Here is a 17,925-nt window from a genome sequence, read left to right on the forward strand (position 1 = left end):
GGAAAGCTATGCCAACAATAAAAATGATGACGATGGAAATGGAAAAGGGGACAAAAAATACTGATGAAGCTGTACAGGTAACGAGAGGGGTGAAGGACACAATATGTTTAAAGCTCATCAACAGAGTCTGCATAGTCTGAAGTCGGCAAGCTGCCGTATAAATAAATATGTATGTGCACATAGGGATTCTGATTTCTGGGAAGGTATCAGCCAAAATGTAAATCAAATAGTGCTAAGTCAAAATCTACTTTATTTTACATTGAGGGAGTAGGTATGTGTGTCTGTGTGTGTCTTTCTCTCTGTGTCTCTGTGTCTGTGTGTGTCTGTGTCTCTGTGTGTGTCTGTATGTGTCTGTGTGCATATGTGTCTGTGTGTGTGTGTGTCTCTGTGTCTGTGTCTCTGTGTGTGTCTGTATGTCTCTGTGTATCTGTGTCTCTGTGTGTGTCTCTCTTTGTGTATTTGTGTCTCTGTGTCTCTGTGTGTGTCTTTCTTTGTGTATCTGTGTCTCCGTGTGTCTCTTTGTGTATCTGTCTCTCTCTCTGTGTGTGTCTGTGTGTGTGTGTCTCTGTGTGTGTATGTGTCTGTCTGTCTGTTTGTGTCTGTGCATTCATGTGAACCTCCCAACATGTATGGAGGCCAGAGGACAACTTGCAGGAAGTTCTTTCCTTCTACCACGTGGGTTCTATGACTCAAATGGAGACCATCAGGTATGATGCCCTGATGATCATCAATCAGGGTGTGCCCTGAGTTCAGTCTCCAGCACCAGGATAAGCAGAAGTCCTCTCCTTTACTCCCTCCCTCCATTCTGTGCCGAGGACAGAGCCTGGATCTCATGTGTATGGTAGTGGTAAGTGCTCCATCCCCGAGTGTCAGCCCTGACCCCAGAATCCCATTTAAATGAAGTCTATACTTAACACTTTGGGGAAGACTTGCCCTTTACTGCACTAGGTCTGAACTTGTGCAGGCCAGGCGAAGTGACAGCGCATGGCAGAGGGGCACTGGCTGACAGATCAACTGGGTGGGATCTGGGTGAGGCAGGCCAGGTGGTATCACTGGGTCACCAAACACTGATCGCAGGCACAGCCTCGCTTGATCCCTAAGATATTACCAGCTGGGCCTGCAGCTGCGCCACCCACCCTGTTAGGCAGAGGAGCTGAGTACAGTCTTGTTGCCATAGATTCAGTGGGGGGACCCCAGGCTCCACTGCCAAGCAACTTAATACATACAGTTCAAATGTTGATGGACACGCTATAAATATTTAAACAGTTTATGTGGTGCTAATACTGTGCCAGGCACCGAAGGCACTGCTTTGTGGGGAATCTCATTTAACTTTCCTAGCATCCTGGTGAAGTAGGGATTTGGGATCCTGCCTCATGAACAAGAGATAGCTTGGCCAAGGGAGCTAGAGTGTGAGCCTTGTTCTGTCGGAGACATAGATGTTGGTTTCGGCTGCGGCTGACAGACCTATTTGAGGAGGGCACTTTTCCTTCTTACATGGACCCAGTTTCACCCTCTCCACCCAGTGTGAAGGTAGGAATGGATCCCTAGATTCCACACCTCATCCAGAGGTCCAAACAAGGTAGAGCCTCACAAGGGAGAGAGCACAGCCAACACATACACACACACACACACACACAGACACAGGACCATGCCATCCTGGGTTCCTGAATGTAATCCTCCCAGAGTCCCTCAGGCCTTCCCAGTGCCTAAACTAACCATCCTGGATAAGGCAAATCCTTCCTGGAGACTTCATCATCTCCTTCCAGTTCCAAAGACCACTTCCTGCTTCTAGGCTTGCTAGCCAAGGCATTTAGAACTGTGAGGACTTGAGCCACAAATAATCACCAGAGGATTAAGATTTAGGCCAGTTACCAATGGGGATTAGCACGGGCAAGCCAGGCAGCTCTTCAAGCCAGTTTCACCTTTGCAAATAGACAACTGAACTCACAAGGATCTTGCTCCTTGCTGTGTGGTTACTGAGAGTTACAACTCGCAACAATGATAACAGCCTAGGGCCACTTATGGAGCAGGTATTCCGTGACATTCCAGTGCTCCGCATACATGCATACATTATCCTTATCAAGTTTAATCTCAGTGACTTTCACAGCAACCCTGCAAGGAAGGCTTAATGAGCTGAACAAGGAGCTGAACTTGGCCGAGCCTCTGGGCTGCTCAGCCAAGTTCATACATGGAGGAGAGGATGAAACTAGATTGGGATCCTGAGACCCTGGTGGGTGATACTAAAGCAAGGGCTTGGGCTGGGGGTGTGGCTCAGTGGTAGGTAAAATGTGTAAAACCCTAATCTGATTCAGCACTGGAAAATGTGCACCAGTATACAGGGGCTGGGGGTGGGGTACTTACATAAAGTGTGCTTTGTGTTGGACAGAGCAACATGGATTTTGGGATTAATGTCTAGGTGCTGGGATTCTTGTCAGGCTCACACAGGTTAGGAACTGAAGGGTAAAGCTTTCCTCCCAGTCTTGCCCCTCACCTGAGCTCTAGTATGTACACATTAAGAAGGATGCTTCTATGCTCAGAAACTGGTTCTTCGGGAGTCAGGGAATACAAATGGATAAGAGCTCTTCCTTGAAATTAAACTTCCCAGACAAACACTGGCCACAATGAGAACGTAATCCCTAATCAGGTCTCCCACAGATAATCTCTCACCAAGAGGCCCCCTCAATCTCACTGTAGGTACTGGGATTCACTGTAGTCTACAGCATCTGGTTTTTAATGTGGGTCCTGGGGAGCTGGACTCAAGTTGTCAGATTTGCATGGCAAAGGCTTTTACACACTGAGACACCAGGCAGCCCAAGATCTGGCCTGGTGGAACCCGCAGGCTTAATCCTAACATGGAGGGGTTGATGCAAGCATACTGCATAAGAAAAAAAGGAAATGAGAGGGAAAAGCTTTCTTGTGCTAAAGAGGCTGGTGCCTGCTGATACAGCTCCGCAGAAAGACCAAGATCAGGACTGTGTCCCCACCCCTTAACCCCAGAGAGGAGAGTCAGGTGTCATGGGCAACAATGTAACCAGTCATGCCAGCCTCCATTCAAATGGGCAACAGTGTAACCAGTCATGCCAGCCTCCATTCAAACCAGAAGGATGGGCTCTAGGACAGGGAAACGTAAGGATGTCCCTACAAAGAGGCTTTCACCTTCCCCACACCTCATCCCACACCTTTTTTTTTTTCACCTTAATGTCCTTTCTAACAAACCAGGAGGACACCTCCCTGAACTCTGTGAGCCATCTCTACAAGCCAGTCTAGTCCAAGAGAGCAACGTGGCTGGTGACCTGGCACTCCACAGGTGAGCTGAGCAGGTATCTGACGTGAGCTTTGTGGGACTGAGCCTTTCACTGCGGGACCCTTACTGGAGACCTCCAACCACTGAGTTGCTGCCCAGCTGATCCCTGCACACTGGGGGAGGGGGATGTCACCCTTGCTTGTTTTTCTTCTCATATTTTAGGGCCTGATCCCCAGAACAGAGATACCCAGCTTGCTTTTGGAAGGTTCATGGCCTTTGTGTGAGGGTGGAGCAGGAGCCTCTGCTACCTCTCTCCATCTACACCCAGAATCTGGATAACAGTATCCCCTGAGCTCAGGAACAATGACATTGAGGCTCTGGATTAAACAGGAGGGACACAGTCAGGTCCACAGGCTGCTGGGGAGAGAGAGACTGAGTCGCCCTCTTTGGTCCTGCTTTCTCTCTCCTGCCTTGTCGCTAAGATCAACAAGCCTGTCACGCTAGCCTCATGTTGTACTATCTACTCCTGTCTCTGTGGTGACTTTCCTGTCTCCAAGGTTTCTGTTCAGGTTGAGCCGCATGTTTGCCTGGCAAACATCTTCATGTCCTTAAAATACATCTGAAAGTCTCCTCCTCCCTGGCTCCTTCCTTGAGCCCCTCCAAGAGGCACTGATGTCTTCCCTGCTCCCCTTTCAGAACGTGAGGCCACCCCCAGAGCAGTGCTGAACACATCACACTGAATAGCTCCCCCAGACACCATGGCTCTGGTGAATACCGGGGAGTCACAGCCAAGGCTCTGCACGTGCTCCCCAAGTACTCTATGCCTGAACTGTGCTCCAGACTCACACGGTTCAGAGTTGATTTGTAGTGCTCAGCAGAGCCTGGGTTGTCTGGCATGGGAGGGAGGTTAAGCGTAAACACAGGATTCTACAGGGTGGAATTCCCTTATGCCTGAAGTCGCAGGAGGCCTATGGGGCATTTAAGGAGAGGAGAGATGGGACTTCAGAGATTCAAACACTCTTGCAGCTAATCTGGCCTCTGTATTCTTAGAACTTCATTTTCCAGAACATTCTCAGGATATGTTGATGGTATAGTGGTGAATGTAGTTGTCTTCCAGAACATGTCCAGATACTTGAATTCCCGGATCTCCATGGGTTTAGAAGTTAGGAAGGTAAACAAGGATTATTCAGAGACCTGGCCAACAGTTTGGGGGGTAGGCAGGAAGAGATAGGGTATGGGCTTTGTTATATCAGGTTTTGTTTCTAAAATCCCTTGGAAGGACTAATCCATCATAGCTACATGGGGAAAGGCTGGAAGGAAGATCAGGACAGCAGACACCAGGGCAAGGGATAACCCATGGACCATATTACAGAAGTATCAGAACTCGGAGGTGGAGGTGGGGAGGCCTTGGGCTCAGCATCCTTCCAATACTGGGGAGTATATTGTACTGTTGATTGAACATCCTCAGAACAGACTTGTGGGGGAGGGGCCATGCTTTGCCCTTATTTACAGAACCCATAAATGCGTATGTGAAGGAAAGAAAACAGTAAGAGCCAGCTGATGGAGGACCCTGGGGAGGTAGCACCCCTCGGCTCAGGAAGAGGTGGCAGAAAGACTTGGTGGCAGGGCCTGGTACAGGTGGGATTGGAGAAGGCTCAGCTCAGCCCTGCTTCCAGAGGCTCACTGGGTACTAGCAGACAGCTGGTCAGGAAGGGGCCTTGAGTGGGGAGGTCTCAGACCCGAGGAAACAGTGACGTAATGGGCAAGGTGACCAGGATGACAGGACAGACATCGTACAAAGAGGAAGAAGCACTATCGCTGGGCCCAGAGCACAGTCAGGCAGCCTGAGGCTGCTGGACCTGAAAGGCTGGACTACAGACAGGGAGCAAAGGCAGGCTTGGTGTAACTATAGTTCAAAATGGCCAGTCCACAGCACCCCCAGAAACGCAGTCAACACAGACCCCTAGGCTACGTCAGTAGGTTGTCCCCAGGCCCCCAACCCCCAGGTTCCTAGCCACCAGCCTCCAGCCTCCAGGCCCCAGATCCCCCAGCATGGCACCTGTAAGTTGTCAGTACCTTTGTCTACCTTGTCCTAGAAGAACATCAAGGGCTCCTCAGGCCTCCAGTGATTACATTAGCCCCATCCCCCTCTCTCCAGCTATGTAGACACAACCAGCAGGTACCTTTTGGAATTGTTTTGTTTTCATTTGAAAAATTCCAGCAGACTAGACAAACATCCCTGCTTCTAGCAGTCTTTGGGCAATGGCACTAATGGCTAATTAGGGACCCTGGTGATGGCAGGCCTAGAGCTTCATGGGAAACAAAGACAAGACAGAGTTAGGTGGAGACAAACCCACTGGGTGGAGTTAGTGCCAATTACACTAGGAAGTCAACAGCTGTTCCCACTAACCCCACGGAAGGAAGCCGAGGCCCTGACACCACGTGGAGGCATTTAGACTTTGTCCTGCAAACAGTAGGGAGCCTCGGATGTCAGGGAGATGAACAGTGGTGCGGGCAGAGCAAGATGTAAAAAGGCAGGAAATAGAACCAGTACCCAGAGAGCAGTAAGGGATGCTACCACAGCTCGGCCCTTCCCTGTACCCAGGTGCTTGGGTATCATACCCTATAGGACTAACTAGACTTCTCTCTGCATTTTGGTGGTGCTGGCTGTCCCTGAGCTAGCTCTGTTCTCAGTTGGCCTTGAACTCACAGAGATCTACCTGCTTTTGTCCTTTCCGTCCCCCACCCCCAAGTACCAACCAGCTCTTGTCTGCTTTTGAATGTGGTTTCTAAGAAGGGTCTCTGGAAACTCCACCCCATCACTGTGCTCTTGTGCTTTATCTGTCTGCATCCATGGGAAGAAATGTCCCTCTCCCTGGAGGCAGATAAAAGGGAGAATCGAATTTCAAAGGGAAGGGGCTAGAGACCCTCCCCCCTCTGCCAAAGCCTCTAATAAAGCCATAATTCTTTGTTTGAGGGAGGTGTTAGAGATGGAATATGGGGCTTCTTATAGTCTAGGAAAGTAATCTACCATCGGGTTATGTCCGTTGCCCTTGGTCTTTTGAGGCTGGAGTTTCCACCATTCTGCATGCACCTAATCTTGTCTGTTTCTGAGGCTAGAGGTACAGGGAGCCTAGAGAACCAGTTCTCCCCTCCCCCATCCTGCTCCCCTTCAGCAGAGCTGCCCTGGTGCTCCGGGTGCAGAAGGACTGGCTGCACACACCCTGCTCTGTGGCCAGTGTGCAGCTGACAGCCTTGGGGAAAAGTCTCCAGCAATAAAGGGGCAATGCGAAAGCAAGGAAGAATCGCAGGCCTGCAGAAGTGTGGCAGCTGGCGGGGCAGCCGGAGTGGTGCAGAGCGTGGCGGTGAGCCACATCTTGGTCTGGAAATGTCATTATCTGTTATTTACCGCGGCAGAGGACAAGTGAGTTGCACAGGATTACCTCTGCTAAGAGCGAGCCACTAAACAGATTGGCCAGCGGCACTTCCTGCTGCTGGAGCTTTGCACAGTTCTACCCACCAGACCAGGAGGAAGGAGCTGGGACTGCAGCCGCCAGGGGCCTTAGGGGGAAGTGGGTGGTGGGCGAATATGGTTGAGGCGGGGAGGTGTGTCACTGTGACCCAGCCTGGGCAAGTCCTCAGAGCCCCGGGAAGGTTTGCTTCTCACCCTTGGGTTATGGGAGATCTTATTACTCAGTCTGGTGATAAGCCTCAGGAGACTCAAACCAGACCCCTATAAACTCCCTGTGTCCGCCCAGACATCTCCAGATTATGACAAACCAGGTCAGACTGTGACAACTGTCACAGGGAGCGAGTGCTGGCAGTGTCTCCCTCCTCTGTAATCTGCCATGGGTGTTGGAGTTGCTTCTGGCATTGGAGCACCCCATATCTAAGGTGGCACCTTTGTCTCCTCCTTTTGGGGGAGCATCTCCTGAATATTTTCAGCTTTCTTCCCTTATCACAGGTACGGAGGTAACATCTGAACTAAGCCGACTACCACAGTGAGCTGTAGCTCCAAGCTTCTATTTCTCTGTCTGGAAAATGGTCTAAACACACTACCTTTTGACTATCACATAACAATGGTCGGCTGTGAGGTCTCAGGACAGAGGAACTCTGGGAGCCTGCCAACCCATAGGGCTTCCTCCTGACCCAAGGACATGAGTCCTGAGTCTAAGAGGGCACGGAAGCAAACTAGAGCAGCTTTAAAGCCTCCCCCAGAAGAGCCTGGCTGCGGTGGCTGCACATTACCTTTAATCCCAGCTCTCAGGAGGCAGAGGCAGGCAGATCTCTCTGAGTTCAAGGCCAGCCTGGTATAAGTTTCATGACAGCCAGAAACCACGACTTGGAAAAAGAAAAACAACATCCACAAAGAGCCCCAGAGAACGCTCAGAGGTGCAGAGGTTAAAAGGAGGCTGCTTGGGCTCCCTGCTGTATCTGCCTCACACTGACTCCCAGTCTGTGAATGGAAACTGGGTGGGCCTGAGCACCACAGGGTGAAATTGCTCGGAAGAGCCTGCAATCCTGTCTAGTCCAACCCTTTCCTATCACAGTGTGCCTCGAGGGGAGGGAAGGGATAAAGTGTGTGTGTGTGTGTGTGTGTGTGTGTGTGTGTGTGTGTGTGTGTGTGTGTGTGTATAGGAGGGGGGAAGGAGGGTGATGTTTTGTTTTTTCATTGAAGGCCACATTGGAGGGACAGGGCTGTGATTATGTGTGGCCTAGTAGTAGTGGGTAGAGGAAGGCAGCTGTGGGTGGCCTTAGACAACAGGATTCCCACCCACCCCACAGAAGGACCAAGGAGCCTTCTGGAAATAAACTTGAACTGTCCCGCCTGGATTTCAGACACAGGTGGGCATGTCTATACTGGCAGTGTGAAGGAGATAAGCTGCAGGGGCCTGTGGGTCCCAGGAGGACGGCAGACTAAGGAACAGAATGGGAGATGTCTGCAGTCTAAAGGACATCTATGCACTTCACTCCAGCCCTGGCCCCAGCACATTGTGGGTAACCTGGGAAGGAGGGGCTGCCGAGCAGTGTGGGAAATTCCCTTGTGTTATTACATAGTTCCTAGAAACAGAATTGGATTGTTTTGCATGTGTGTGTGGGGGGGTGTGGGGGTGTTGATTCTGATGTGATATGAAGTGAAAACATAAACAAAGGAAACTACAGAATAAGAAATATATTTAGTTTCATCAAGGAAATACACAAACATCGCCAGGCACTGGGGCTGACCTGGGAGGCTTGGGAGCCCATTGCTTGATGGGGTGAAGGTGGAAAGACTAGAAAAATCTAGAAAAATCAAGGCTATCCTCAGCCACACAGCAAATCTTAGGCCAGCCAGGGTTACTTTGCAAGACCCTGTCTCAAGAACAACTTTCCCCTGACATACACCCTCAGTATACAAATAACATATATGTCTGAAGACACTTAGACATGACAGGAGAGCGCTTACCTACATTTGTATAAACTCTTTGTAATTCTCCTGCATTCGTGCACAAGACACCATCTCTAAGAGCGTGTCACATGCCTAGCTCACTTCTACCCCCATAACCACACTCCAAGGCAGGAACTTTGATTATCCCCCAATTTCCAGGGGAGAAAATCGAAGCAGGGAAACATAGGCAACTGAATCCAGTACTCTAAACTGCTAGGCACGAGGATCTATTATCTTTTAATATTCCATGAACAGATGGCCAGGAGGTAGCTCAGTGATAGAGCCCTTGCCTAGCATGCTTGAGGGCCTGTGCCCATATCCTGCAAAATAAATAAATCCAGGAAGAGATGAGTCTCGAGGTTAAGAGGGACAACCTCGCTGGGTCTATAAGACCCAACCTTGGATCGCTTGCCTACTCCCGCCAACAGCATAGCCGGGGGGAAGAAAGTCTCTTTGCTTTGAGGCCAGGGCCTCATGCTGGGCAAAGTTCTCCCCTTTCTTACCCTCTGGAGCCATCAGGCGCCCTGGGCTAAGAGAGGGAGGGCTAGAAAGCAAGCTGTGTCACTGCTCAGCACTGCCACTGTGGTGCCAGACAGGAAAGGACAATGCACACATGGTGGGTATGACCAAGCTCTGATAAACCATTATGGAGGTTCAATTTGAAATCCCTACTATTTTCACCCATCAGATGCTTCTCTTTGTATTTGTTCTCAGTCTTGTAAAGTCCATTCCAATTCACCGGTTGTCCAAAGCAGGGGAGGCCCCTGACCTAGTAGTGCCTGGTGTAGGGAGGACCCGGTCTGCCAGCGTGTTCGCAGCAGACTCCAGAGTCACTGGCACATAGCTCTGCTGTTGAAGATGGCTCCTGAGTGCTGAGGAGATAGCAGGGCTCTTGGCTCAGTTCATATTCTCTCGTCGTGTCCTTATCCCTCTCTACCTACTGGATGGCTTTGTGGAATCACAAGGTGGTCCCTTCTTAGTTTTGCCCTACCCTCAACCTGGATGACCTCGGCACACACAACAGGTGCTCAGCAACTGGTCCTGGCTCACTTCCTGCATAGAGAAGTTAACACCGAACAGCAGAATGGTAGGTCATTCAAATGTCACCTGACAGGCCACACACTCTCACCTACTCCTCTTGCCCTGGTCTTTTTGTGGTAGGTTCATGTACTGAGGCATAGTGGGTGAAGGCCATTAAGACCCCACCTGGGGAAGGACATCGTCCCCTGCTTAGTGCCCCTTTCCTCACCTGAAAAGTATGGCTAGCCAGTTCCCATGGTGGTTTGGGTGATAAGGTGGACGGGGGGCCTGGCATGGAAGCAGCGCCTCCATTACTGGAAACCTTTTTTTTAAAGACAGGGTTTATGTAGCCCAAACTGGCCTTGAACTTGCTGTACAGTTGAAGATGACCTTGGGGTGCACATCACCACGCCAGGGTTATGCTTTGATCACACCCAGAGCTTCAGACTAAAGAACTCTGTCCCTAGACCCCAATAATTTGAACTTGTTTCATAAATTTCCTTGTTTCTGAATATCCTCCCTAATCTGGGTTCTTGCCACTGTTTTCCCTTTTGAGACACAAGCTGGTCTTTGTAGCCCAGGCTAGCTTGGAACTCTGAGTCATCTTTCAGCCTCCAAAGTGGTAGGAAGACAGCATGTGCCACCACATCTGGTCCCTGGTCCCTGCTACATGGACAGTTGTTGTTATGTTCCTGCCAGCCCACCACAGGGCCCCAGATCTCCCCAAGATATCTGTGTGGACTTTGCCTCAGGACTACTTAGCTTTCTTGGGTGGGCCTAGTGGTGCGGGAACAAACACATGCCACAGCCTGGCCTTGAAGCTCCTGTCTTCCTTCTCTCCTTAGTCTTGCCTCTCTCTCCCCACCCCCTGCTCCTCTCAGTCTCCCAAATACCCAAACTGCCAAGTTCCCATGTACTTGCCAGCCCCGTGCCTCTCCAGAGCCATGTCTGCTCCAACCATGCCCTGTTGGGCACATTTTTGTCCCTCCCAACATTGCTACCCATGAATAGAGGCTGCCCGGTATCTCCCCATTATCTCCTCTGGGGCCTCTTTCAGCTCTCTCCTACGGCTCTCTTTCTCCCATCTGAGACCTGTGTACATGTCAGGCCTGGCATCCTTATCTCTCCCTTGGGAGTCATATGGGCACAATGTCCAGAGCTGCAAAACTGACAAGCAGGCCAGGGATGAAGAGTCGGTCCATTGAGTTAAGGGCATCACTGGCCAAGTGGACCATATTCTATCCAGATAACCCCATTTAAGAGATCTTGATGGTGAACAGGATGGACGCTCAGCTGCACTGAGTGACAGGTTCTTTTACTTAGGGGAAGAAAGGCCAGCTGCCGGCACGAGGCAGCAGGGTACGTGTGCCTTAATGGAGATATTCTGCTTGTCAACCCCAGGCGAGGTGGATGTTCCAAGTTGCAGCTTGGTGTCTGGTCCAATCCTCTGAGCCTGACAACCAAAGCCAAGTCAATTCCTGCCAAAGAGCCTTGGCGACAGGCAAGCAGCCGAAGCGGGCCCCTCAGGGCACAGGAATTAAGTGATTCTTTCCGGGAATTTAGGAAACATCAGTAGTCGAACGAACGGAAAAACAAATCCATCTTTGTAATAAGGCACAAACACACGGCTTCCACATCAAATTAGGCCGAGGAGGACAAAGAACACAGTGAGGCCAATTCGGAGGCAGCTAGGATAAATATGCTATCACTCAAGGTAGCTGGCTGCTGTTCCCATGCTTTCTCCCCTCTCCACCAGGAGCAGAGGTGCTTACAGTCAGGCTTGGAAAGGGAGGTCAGGATGGGAACCGTTAGGATTTTCAGCATATCCCAATTCTCTTCCAAAAAAAAAAAAAAAAAAAAAAAAATGGCTACCTTCTGACTCTTGCACATTGGTGGATTGGTGGCAGTGGTGTAAAATCACTCAGCCCCTGTGCAGAATGATATGGAGGCTTCCCACAAAATCATGCTGAACTACTGTGGGATGCAGCTATAAGCACTGTTGGGTGCATATTCCCAGGGACTTGGAAGCGGGACCTCAGAGATCTGCACGACTGCACAGTCGCATTGTCTACTGGAGCTCAAATGTGGGAGCACTCAGGGATGACCATCACACATGAGTGGATCAGCAGAAGTCTGGCCAAATAGTCACCTTGAAATGTTAGTCCCTTCATGAAGGAGAGGGAGTCCGACAGGCACATGCTGTGGTTCGGATGACACTTGAAGACATCACAGTAATGAGTCTGGTGAGATGCAGATTCTGGCTCAGACAGTTCAAGAGGGCCTGAGAATTTGCACTTCCAGCCGACACTGGGGGATGTCTGTACCTCTGGTCCTCAGTCTGTAGTTTGAGTAGCTGGCACCTGAATTCTTTGACTCTTTTGATTCTCCGCCAGCAGGAGGTGGTCTCTGGGGACTAGCTGGGGAGGACTCCCAAATCCCCACAGGAGCACATGAGATCTCAGACTTTCTAGGAAGTGCTCCCCCCAGCAGGTCAGAAGCTGGGGACAGGTATGAGATAGTGACAGTGACAGGGATGCTGCTTCCTCAGATTGCCAGGCCTGGCAGGCAGGAGGGTGACAAGCAATCTGCTCCCCCATTGATCGTTAGCCACAAATCTCTCACCCTGAACAGAATGGAGTCTGCCTGGGGTTCAGGGGGAAATGGCACAACCTCTTTCTAGCCTGGGGTTACTGCCAATCTCTGCATCAAGACACAGATCCTTAAAGCAAAATGGTCTGGCATCTGTGGCAGGAGGAATCAAGTGTTCTCCCACGTTGAGCTGGGGCCATGATGCCCCCACAGAATTTTTGCTAAGGGACTGGAGAAAACCGCAGGCTAACCTCAGCCCCTCTGCTACCAGAACTCAGCACATGAGGTCTAGGTTATGTGAGGCTGGCTCTCCTGGGCCCGCACCATGAGATCCATTTGGCTGAGACCAGGAGAAGCTCCAACTGCTTCGACTGGTGACAGTGCTGTCCTGGGGCTCAGATAGTCATCCCGCAGCCGGCCACAGCCTCACATGGCTGGGAAGCAGCTGTCTGACTCAGATCGGAGGCAATTAGGAGTACCAGGCCTCTTTAATTAACCAGCCAGCCCCTCTCCCTTTTCACTACAGCCAGGGAAATGAGGCCAGGCAGCCAGTGTGTGAGTGTGCGTGAAGACCCAATTACAGAGGGACACCGCCTCAGGACTGCAGTGCCTTCCACATACACGTTCATTAGCTTGTGGCTGACAGACACTGTCAAGGATCTTGCTGAGAGGCACTGGTGTCCCCAAGAGCACCTGAGGATTTGTCCCCTGCCCCCACAGGTCTGCTTGGACACTTCCAAGGCCAAGAATCTTCCCACATCCTTTCTTTTTAGCCCACCCAAGCACACACACCTGCTCGTCTTGGACGATTCACTTCTCCACACAAGCGCTCCAGGTTGCTAAGTCCTGGGAACCTAGGACCCTACAGCAGCGGGTATTGCTCTAAAGAATATTGCCCATCCACCTTGGCAGTCAGGACCAGAGAGAATTCCCCTTTCTCTAGATTCCCCTCACGCCTGACAGACACACAGACTGTGGTTGCTGCACACTCATGGGGGTCCCTGCTAGCTTGACACCAATATTAAGAACTGCAAAGGAATCCAAATCCTTAATTTAGTTACATAAGTCTTGAAAAGACAAAAGACTAATGATGGTAGCAGTTTCAGTATGAAGCCCAAAAAAGTACCAATGCTTCTAGGCATGGGTAACCAGCGGGAACCCCAGCATTCCAAAGGCAGAGGCAGAAGTGCTGAGTCGGAGACCACATGGGTTAGATATTGAGACTTCATCTTGGGGGTTGTGGGGAGGAGAAAACCAAAAAGACTAAACCGGAAACCATAGCATGAATCCTAATAAGGAAAATATAGGGTAGAGCACACTAAATTGGGTCCCTCAAGATTCCAGTGTTGACCTCCAAATCCCACTGTGACTACATTGGGAGAAAGGACACTCTGGAAGTAAAGAAGTAAGGCTAAATGGGCTCCTAAGTGTGAGGCCATATTTGATGAGATTAATGTCTGTGGAGGAAGAGAGATCGGGGCTCCTGCCTGATGCTATGAGGAGGAAGCCATCCATCCGGCAGGCTAGGGAGACGCTGAGTTGCCTTGGACTTCCTGACTGCTGATCTGTGTCTCCTGTGATCATGAAGGTCAGGTCCAAGCTCTGTGGCAAACGTGAGCAGGGAACCCCAGTCACGATGACAATGACAGGGTCCCCCAGCCTTTGCTAGGTGCTTGGGATCGACCAGGCTATAATGGGCTTCCCTGCACCAGCTAATCCATCCCTCACATCCATCTGGTGCGGATGGCTGCTTTTTGATACAGATAAAGAAATGAAGGCTGAGAGGCAGAGTGAGTTTTACCAGATCACCCCACAGAAGCAAGCTGGGAATGCAACCCAAGCTGGTCCTATAGCTCTGGGTACCTCTGTTCTGACCCAGTTTGTGGCCAGTCAGTCAGGAGTCCTAGGTACTTTGAGGGCTGGTATAGGAACAGCGTACTGGAAATTCTGAGACACGGGGGAGAGGGAGTCAAGTGGCCTCTCACTTTGGCCTCCTACAGTCCAGGGCTCTTCATCAGGGACCCCCACTTACAACGTCTAACTCTCCCCCATCTGTTTAGAAAACACAGAAGACATGGATGCTCTATTAGCATAGGGCCTCCATCCCCATGATGCCTGGTTACCAAGCCCTTCATTCCTCCAATGGCAGCCATCACCACTAAGCCGGCCTCCTGCTTGGACGCTGTTTCTTACAACAGTCTATTTGGCCTACAACAGCTAGAGCAATCCTTTGAAAACACATAGCAGGGCCTGGAGAGGTGGGTCAGTGGGTAAGAGCACTGGCAGCTCTTCCACAGGGCCAGAGTTCAAGTCCCAGCAACTACATGGTGGTTCACAACTGCAACTCCAGCTCCAGAGGCTCTGCTGCCCTCTTCTGGCCCATCCAGGCACTGCACCCACAGAGTGCCCAGGCACACACAGAAAAGGCCAAACACCCAACACACAACCACAAAACAGATCGCATCCTGTCCCTTCTCAGTACCCCGTGCCATGCTCAGTCTCCATTGCATCCTCCTAAGCACACAATGGAATTCCAGCTCCTGACCTGGAGTTACAAGGCTCGGTGGAACCTGGCCCAAGCTCATCCCTCATTCCCTCTGCTCCAGATACTTCCGTTTCCACCCGGATCCTCCCCAGGTCTGACTGTTGCCTGTATCCAGCCCCAGTTCAGAGAGGTCTCCCGTCACAAAGACACGTCACTGTTTCCACTCTGAACAAAGTGCTAACTCTCTCTGGCATTATTTTATGTTTGCTCATTTTAAATTAGTTCATTGCCCAATTTCTGCTATCCCTGGGGAACAGCCTGCACACGGTGGACCCTCTCAGATTTACAGGATGGTGAGTAGGGTGTGGTGACGTATGCCTTCGATCCCAGCACTCAGAAGGGTGGATCTCATAGAGCAAGTTCCAGGACAGCAAAGGCTACACAGAGACACCCTGTCTCGAAAAACCAGGAAAGAAAATGGTTACCTATGACTGGATTAACTAATAGTCTTCCTAAGGACACATGAAGACGACCCTCCCAATCTCCCAACACCCTCATCTAAACAGTATTCCCTCCCCTCCCACCTTTGCCCTAACAAGTTTCTGCCAGGCCAGCAGCACTCAGTCAGTCTCCTTCTCACTGGCCTAGAAAGAGCACATCATAGAAATGTCCTCCAACCAGCCCAGCCCCGGGGCACTGGGCAGTGGTGGAGGCAAGTCTGGAAGAACAGCTCCCCACAGCCCTCACTCAGCTGAGGCCCTCCCCTGGGCCAGTCCGTTGCCTAGGCAATGGCTCTCTGAGGAACAGCTGGTATTAACTCTTTGATAACCAGGGTCAGCAGCTCACTCTGTGGCAGAGGGACAGTCCCCATGGGTGGAGCTTTGGGACAGCCTCTCATGAGTCCACAAACCTGAACTCTTTAGAGTAGCTGTGAGGTGAAGAGACGGGAGGAGCAAACAGTCTGCTGGGGCCACAGGGGCAGAAAGTAGAAGTCACAAAACGTGGACACCTGTCCCATTCCTGGGAGCAAAGAACCCCCAGGTTCCTACACCTACCACCTAGGTAGGCTCTAATTCTGAGCTGAAAAAGGAACCAGCAGACCCTACAGGTCCCCATCGCCTTCCGCTGTGCTTGGATGATGTGCATTTAGAGTAAATTACCCCATGTGATAGCAAGGAGAAAAGACTGTGTCTCAGATCCTGGCTTTCCTGCTTCTTCGCCTTGGTTGATGTTTAGCTTGGACATGCCTCAGACAAAGCCATTGCTAAGGCTCAGAAGCCAAATGTTTCAAGTCCACATTTACTGCTCCAGCACGTCCACCTCTATGGTCCTCTCAGTGCGGGTCACCCACCCCACCCCACCCCATGCTGAGGCTTATAACCTGTGTTATTTCTTCCCAGAATTGGTAAATCTCTAAAATCACCTTAGTTGATGATGGTTTGTCATCTCTTGTTATCTTAAGAGAGAAGATCCTTTTCTTTCTGTCTTGTTCACTTTAAGAACTCCAAGCTTGGGGCTGAAGGGACGGCTCAGCAATTAAGAGCACAATTCCCAGCACCCACATGGCAGTTCACAACTATCTGTACGTTCAGGGGATCCAACACCCCCACACAAACATACATGCAGGGAAAACACTAATGCACATAAACTAATGCACACAAAATAAAAGTAAAAAACAAAAACAAAAACAAAAAAACCCAAAAAACAAAAAAAAAAAAAACTCCAAACTTAAAAACAACAGATGTGGAAGCTACTTGAAGATAGTCCAGCAAAACTAGGCAGAACCCAAAAAAGATGTTGGGGGTAACACTGTCTCTGAACATGGGAGACAGCAAAGGGGAGTCGAATGCTGATTACTGCACGGCACATAGTCATGGCTGGAAATGGAATAATCTAGAATAGAGTTTCTACCAGAAAAAAAAATGACAGCACAGGCTCCATATGAGTAAAACTGAGGTCCTAAACAAACTCGGACATTGCCAGGTACAGTATTCTCCGGGAAATAGTAAACTAAAGCCAATTATTAAAGTCTTCGGCTCATTAGGAAATGCTTTAATTCAAGGCCCAGGTTAGTATAAGAAAAGACAAAACCCCATTTGACCTTGCGAAGGTCATTCTCCCTAGCTGAGAGAGAGAGAAGGAGAGGGGGGGGGGGGGAGAGATCAGCCGGCCAGCCAGAACAGAAGCACACTGCTTGGACCTCAGGAAGCAGGGCTTGCCTAACATTTACCGAGCACCCGGGTGCTGGATAAGGCTCATGAACTTTGCACTTAATGTATCTGAGTACATGTGATAGTTGCTCCAATCTTCCAGATGGAGAAAATGAGGCAAGCGTAAGATACTAGGCCAGTTTTCTGAGGTCATGGTTGGTATAAGAGCTAGATTCACACCCAGGCTTTGAAGGTTAAGAGCCAGAGCTAGCTCTAGAGCCATACCATCCAATCCTCAGGGTCTTCTTGCCAAAAAAGATGACGTCAGCATATACATAAATGTACACATGCACATACATGTGCACACACTGTCCTGGAGACTAGGGTACAAAGCCACAGGATGGCAAAGCTGACCCGTTCTGGGGAGCTAAATAGCGAGTCCAGGGCAGGGCTTACCTTCCTGCAGTCTTTGCAGAACACGGAGGAGCTGCCCAGGAACCCCAACACCTCCCCGCAGAGCAGACACTGGGAGAGACCATTGCCCATCACGTTCCTCTGCATCGTCTCCAGCCGCTCCACCAGCCGCCTGCAGCACAGGATGCAGCAGTCAGAGGGAAGGTGCTTCCTGTCCTCAACGTGAGGGCTGCTTGGGTACCATTGCTATGGGAGTCTAAGTCACACGCTCACCTCACCTTGCCCCTTCCCGTGGCTAACTCCCAGTCATTCCTTAACTTGCTGATAACTGAGCTGCCAGGGTGTCTTGGACACTGGGAATATGGTAACAAACAGGTCAGATACACACATGGTCCCGGCTCTTTTGGAACTTAGGTTCAATCAATTCATGATCAAGAAACCAAGCCAGGAATGAGGGGGACAAGATGAGCCAGATAATGCGAGGTCGGTGGAGGCCTGGGAAGACATTTTGAAGACATGCGACAGGGTGCTGAGAAACGTCCTATAAGCCAGAGAAGGCAGCTAAGGCAGAGCGCAGGGATTTGCAGGTCATAGG

The 17,925-nt window shown here is 50.5% G+C and overlaps 1 protein-coding gene across 2 annotated transcripts in view; it reads right to left on the minus strand.

Moving 5' to 3' along the window:
* Window positions 1–17,925, minus strand: part of RPH3AL (rabphilin 3A like (without C2 domains)) — a 129,376-nt gene that overhangs the window by 56,503 nt on the left and 54,948 nt on the right. For both annotated transcript variants that reach the window (XM_080924120.1, XM_080924121.1), the window contains exon 4: window positions 17,373–17,502. In XM_080924120.1, coding sequence (XP_080780246.1) covers window positions 17,373–17,502 — 130 coding nt within the window. The remainder of the gene's footprint in view (window positions 1–17,372; window positions 17,503–17,925) is intronic.

Source organism: Micromys minutus (assembly GCF_963924665.1).
Source record: "Micromys minutus genome assembly, chromosome: 10".
In the NCBI taxonomy this organism is placed as follows: domain Eukaryota; kingdom Metazoa; phylum Chordata; class Mammalia; order Rodentia; family Muridae; genus Micromys; species Micromys minutus.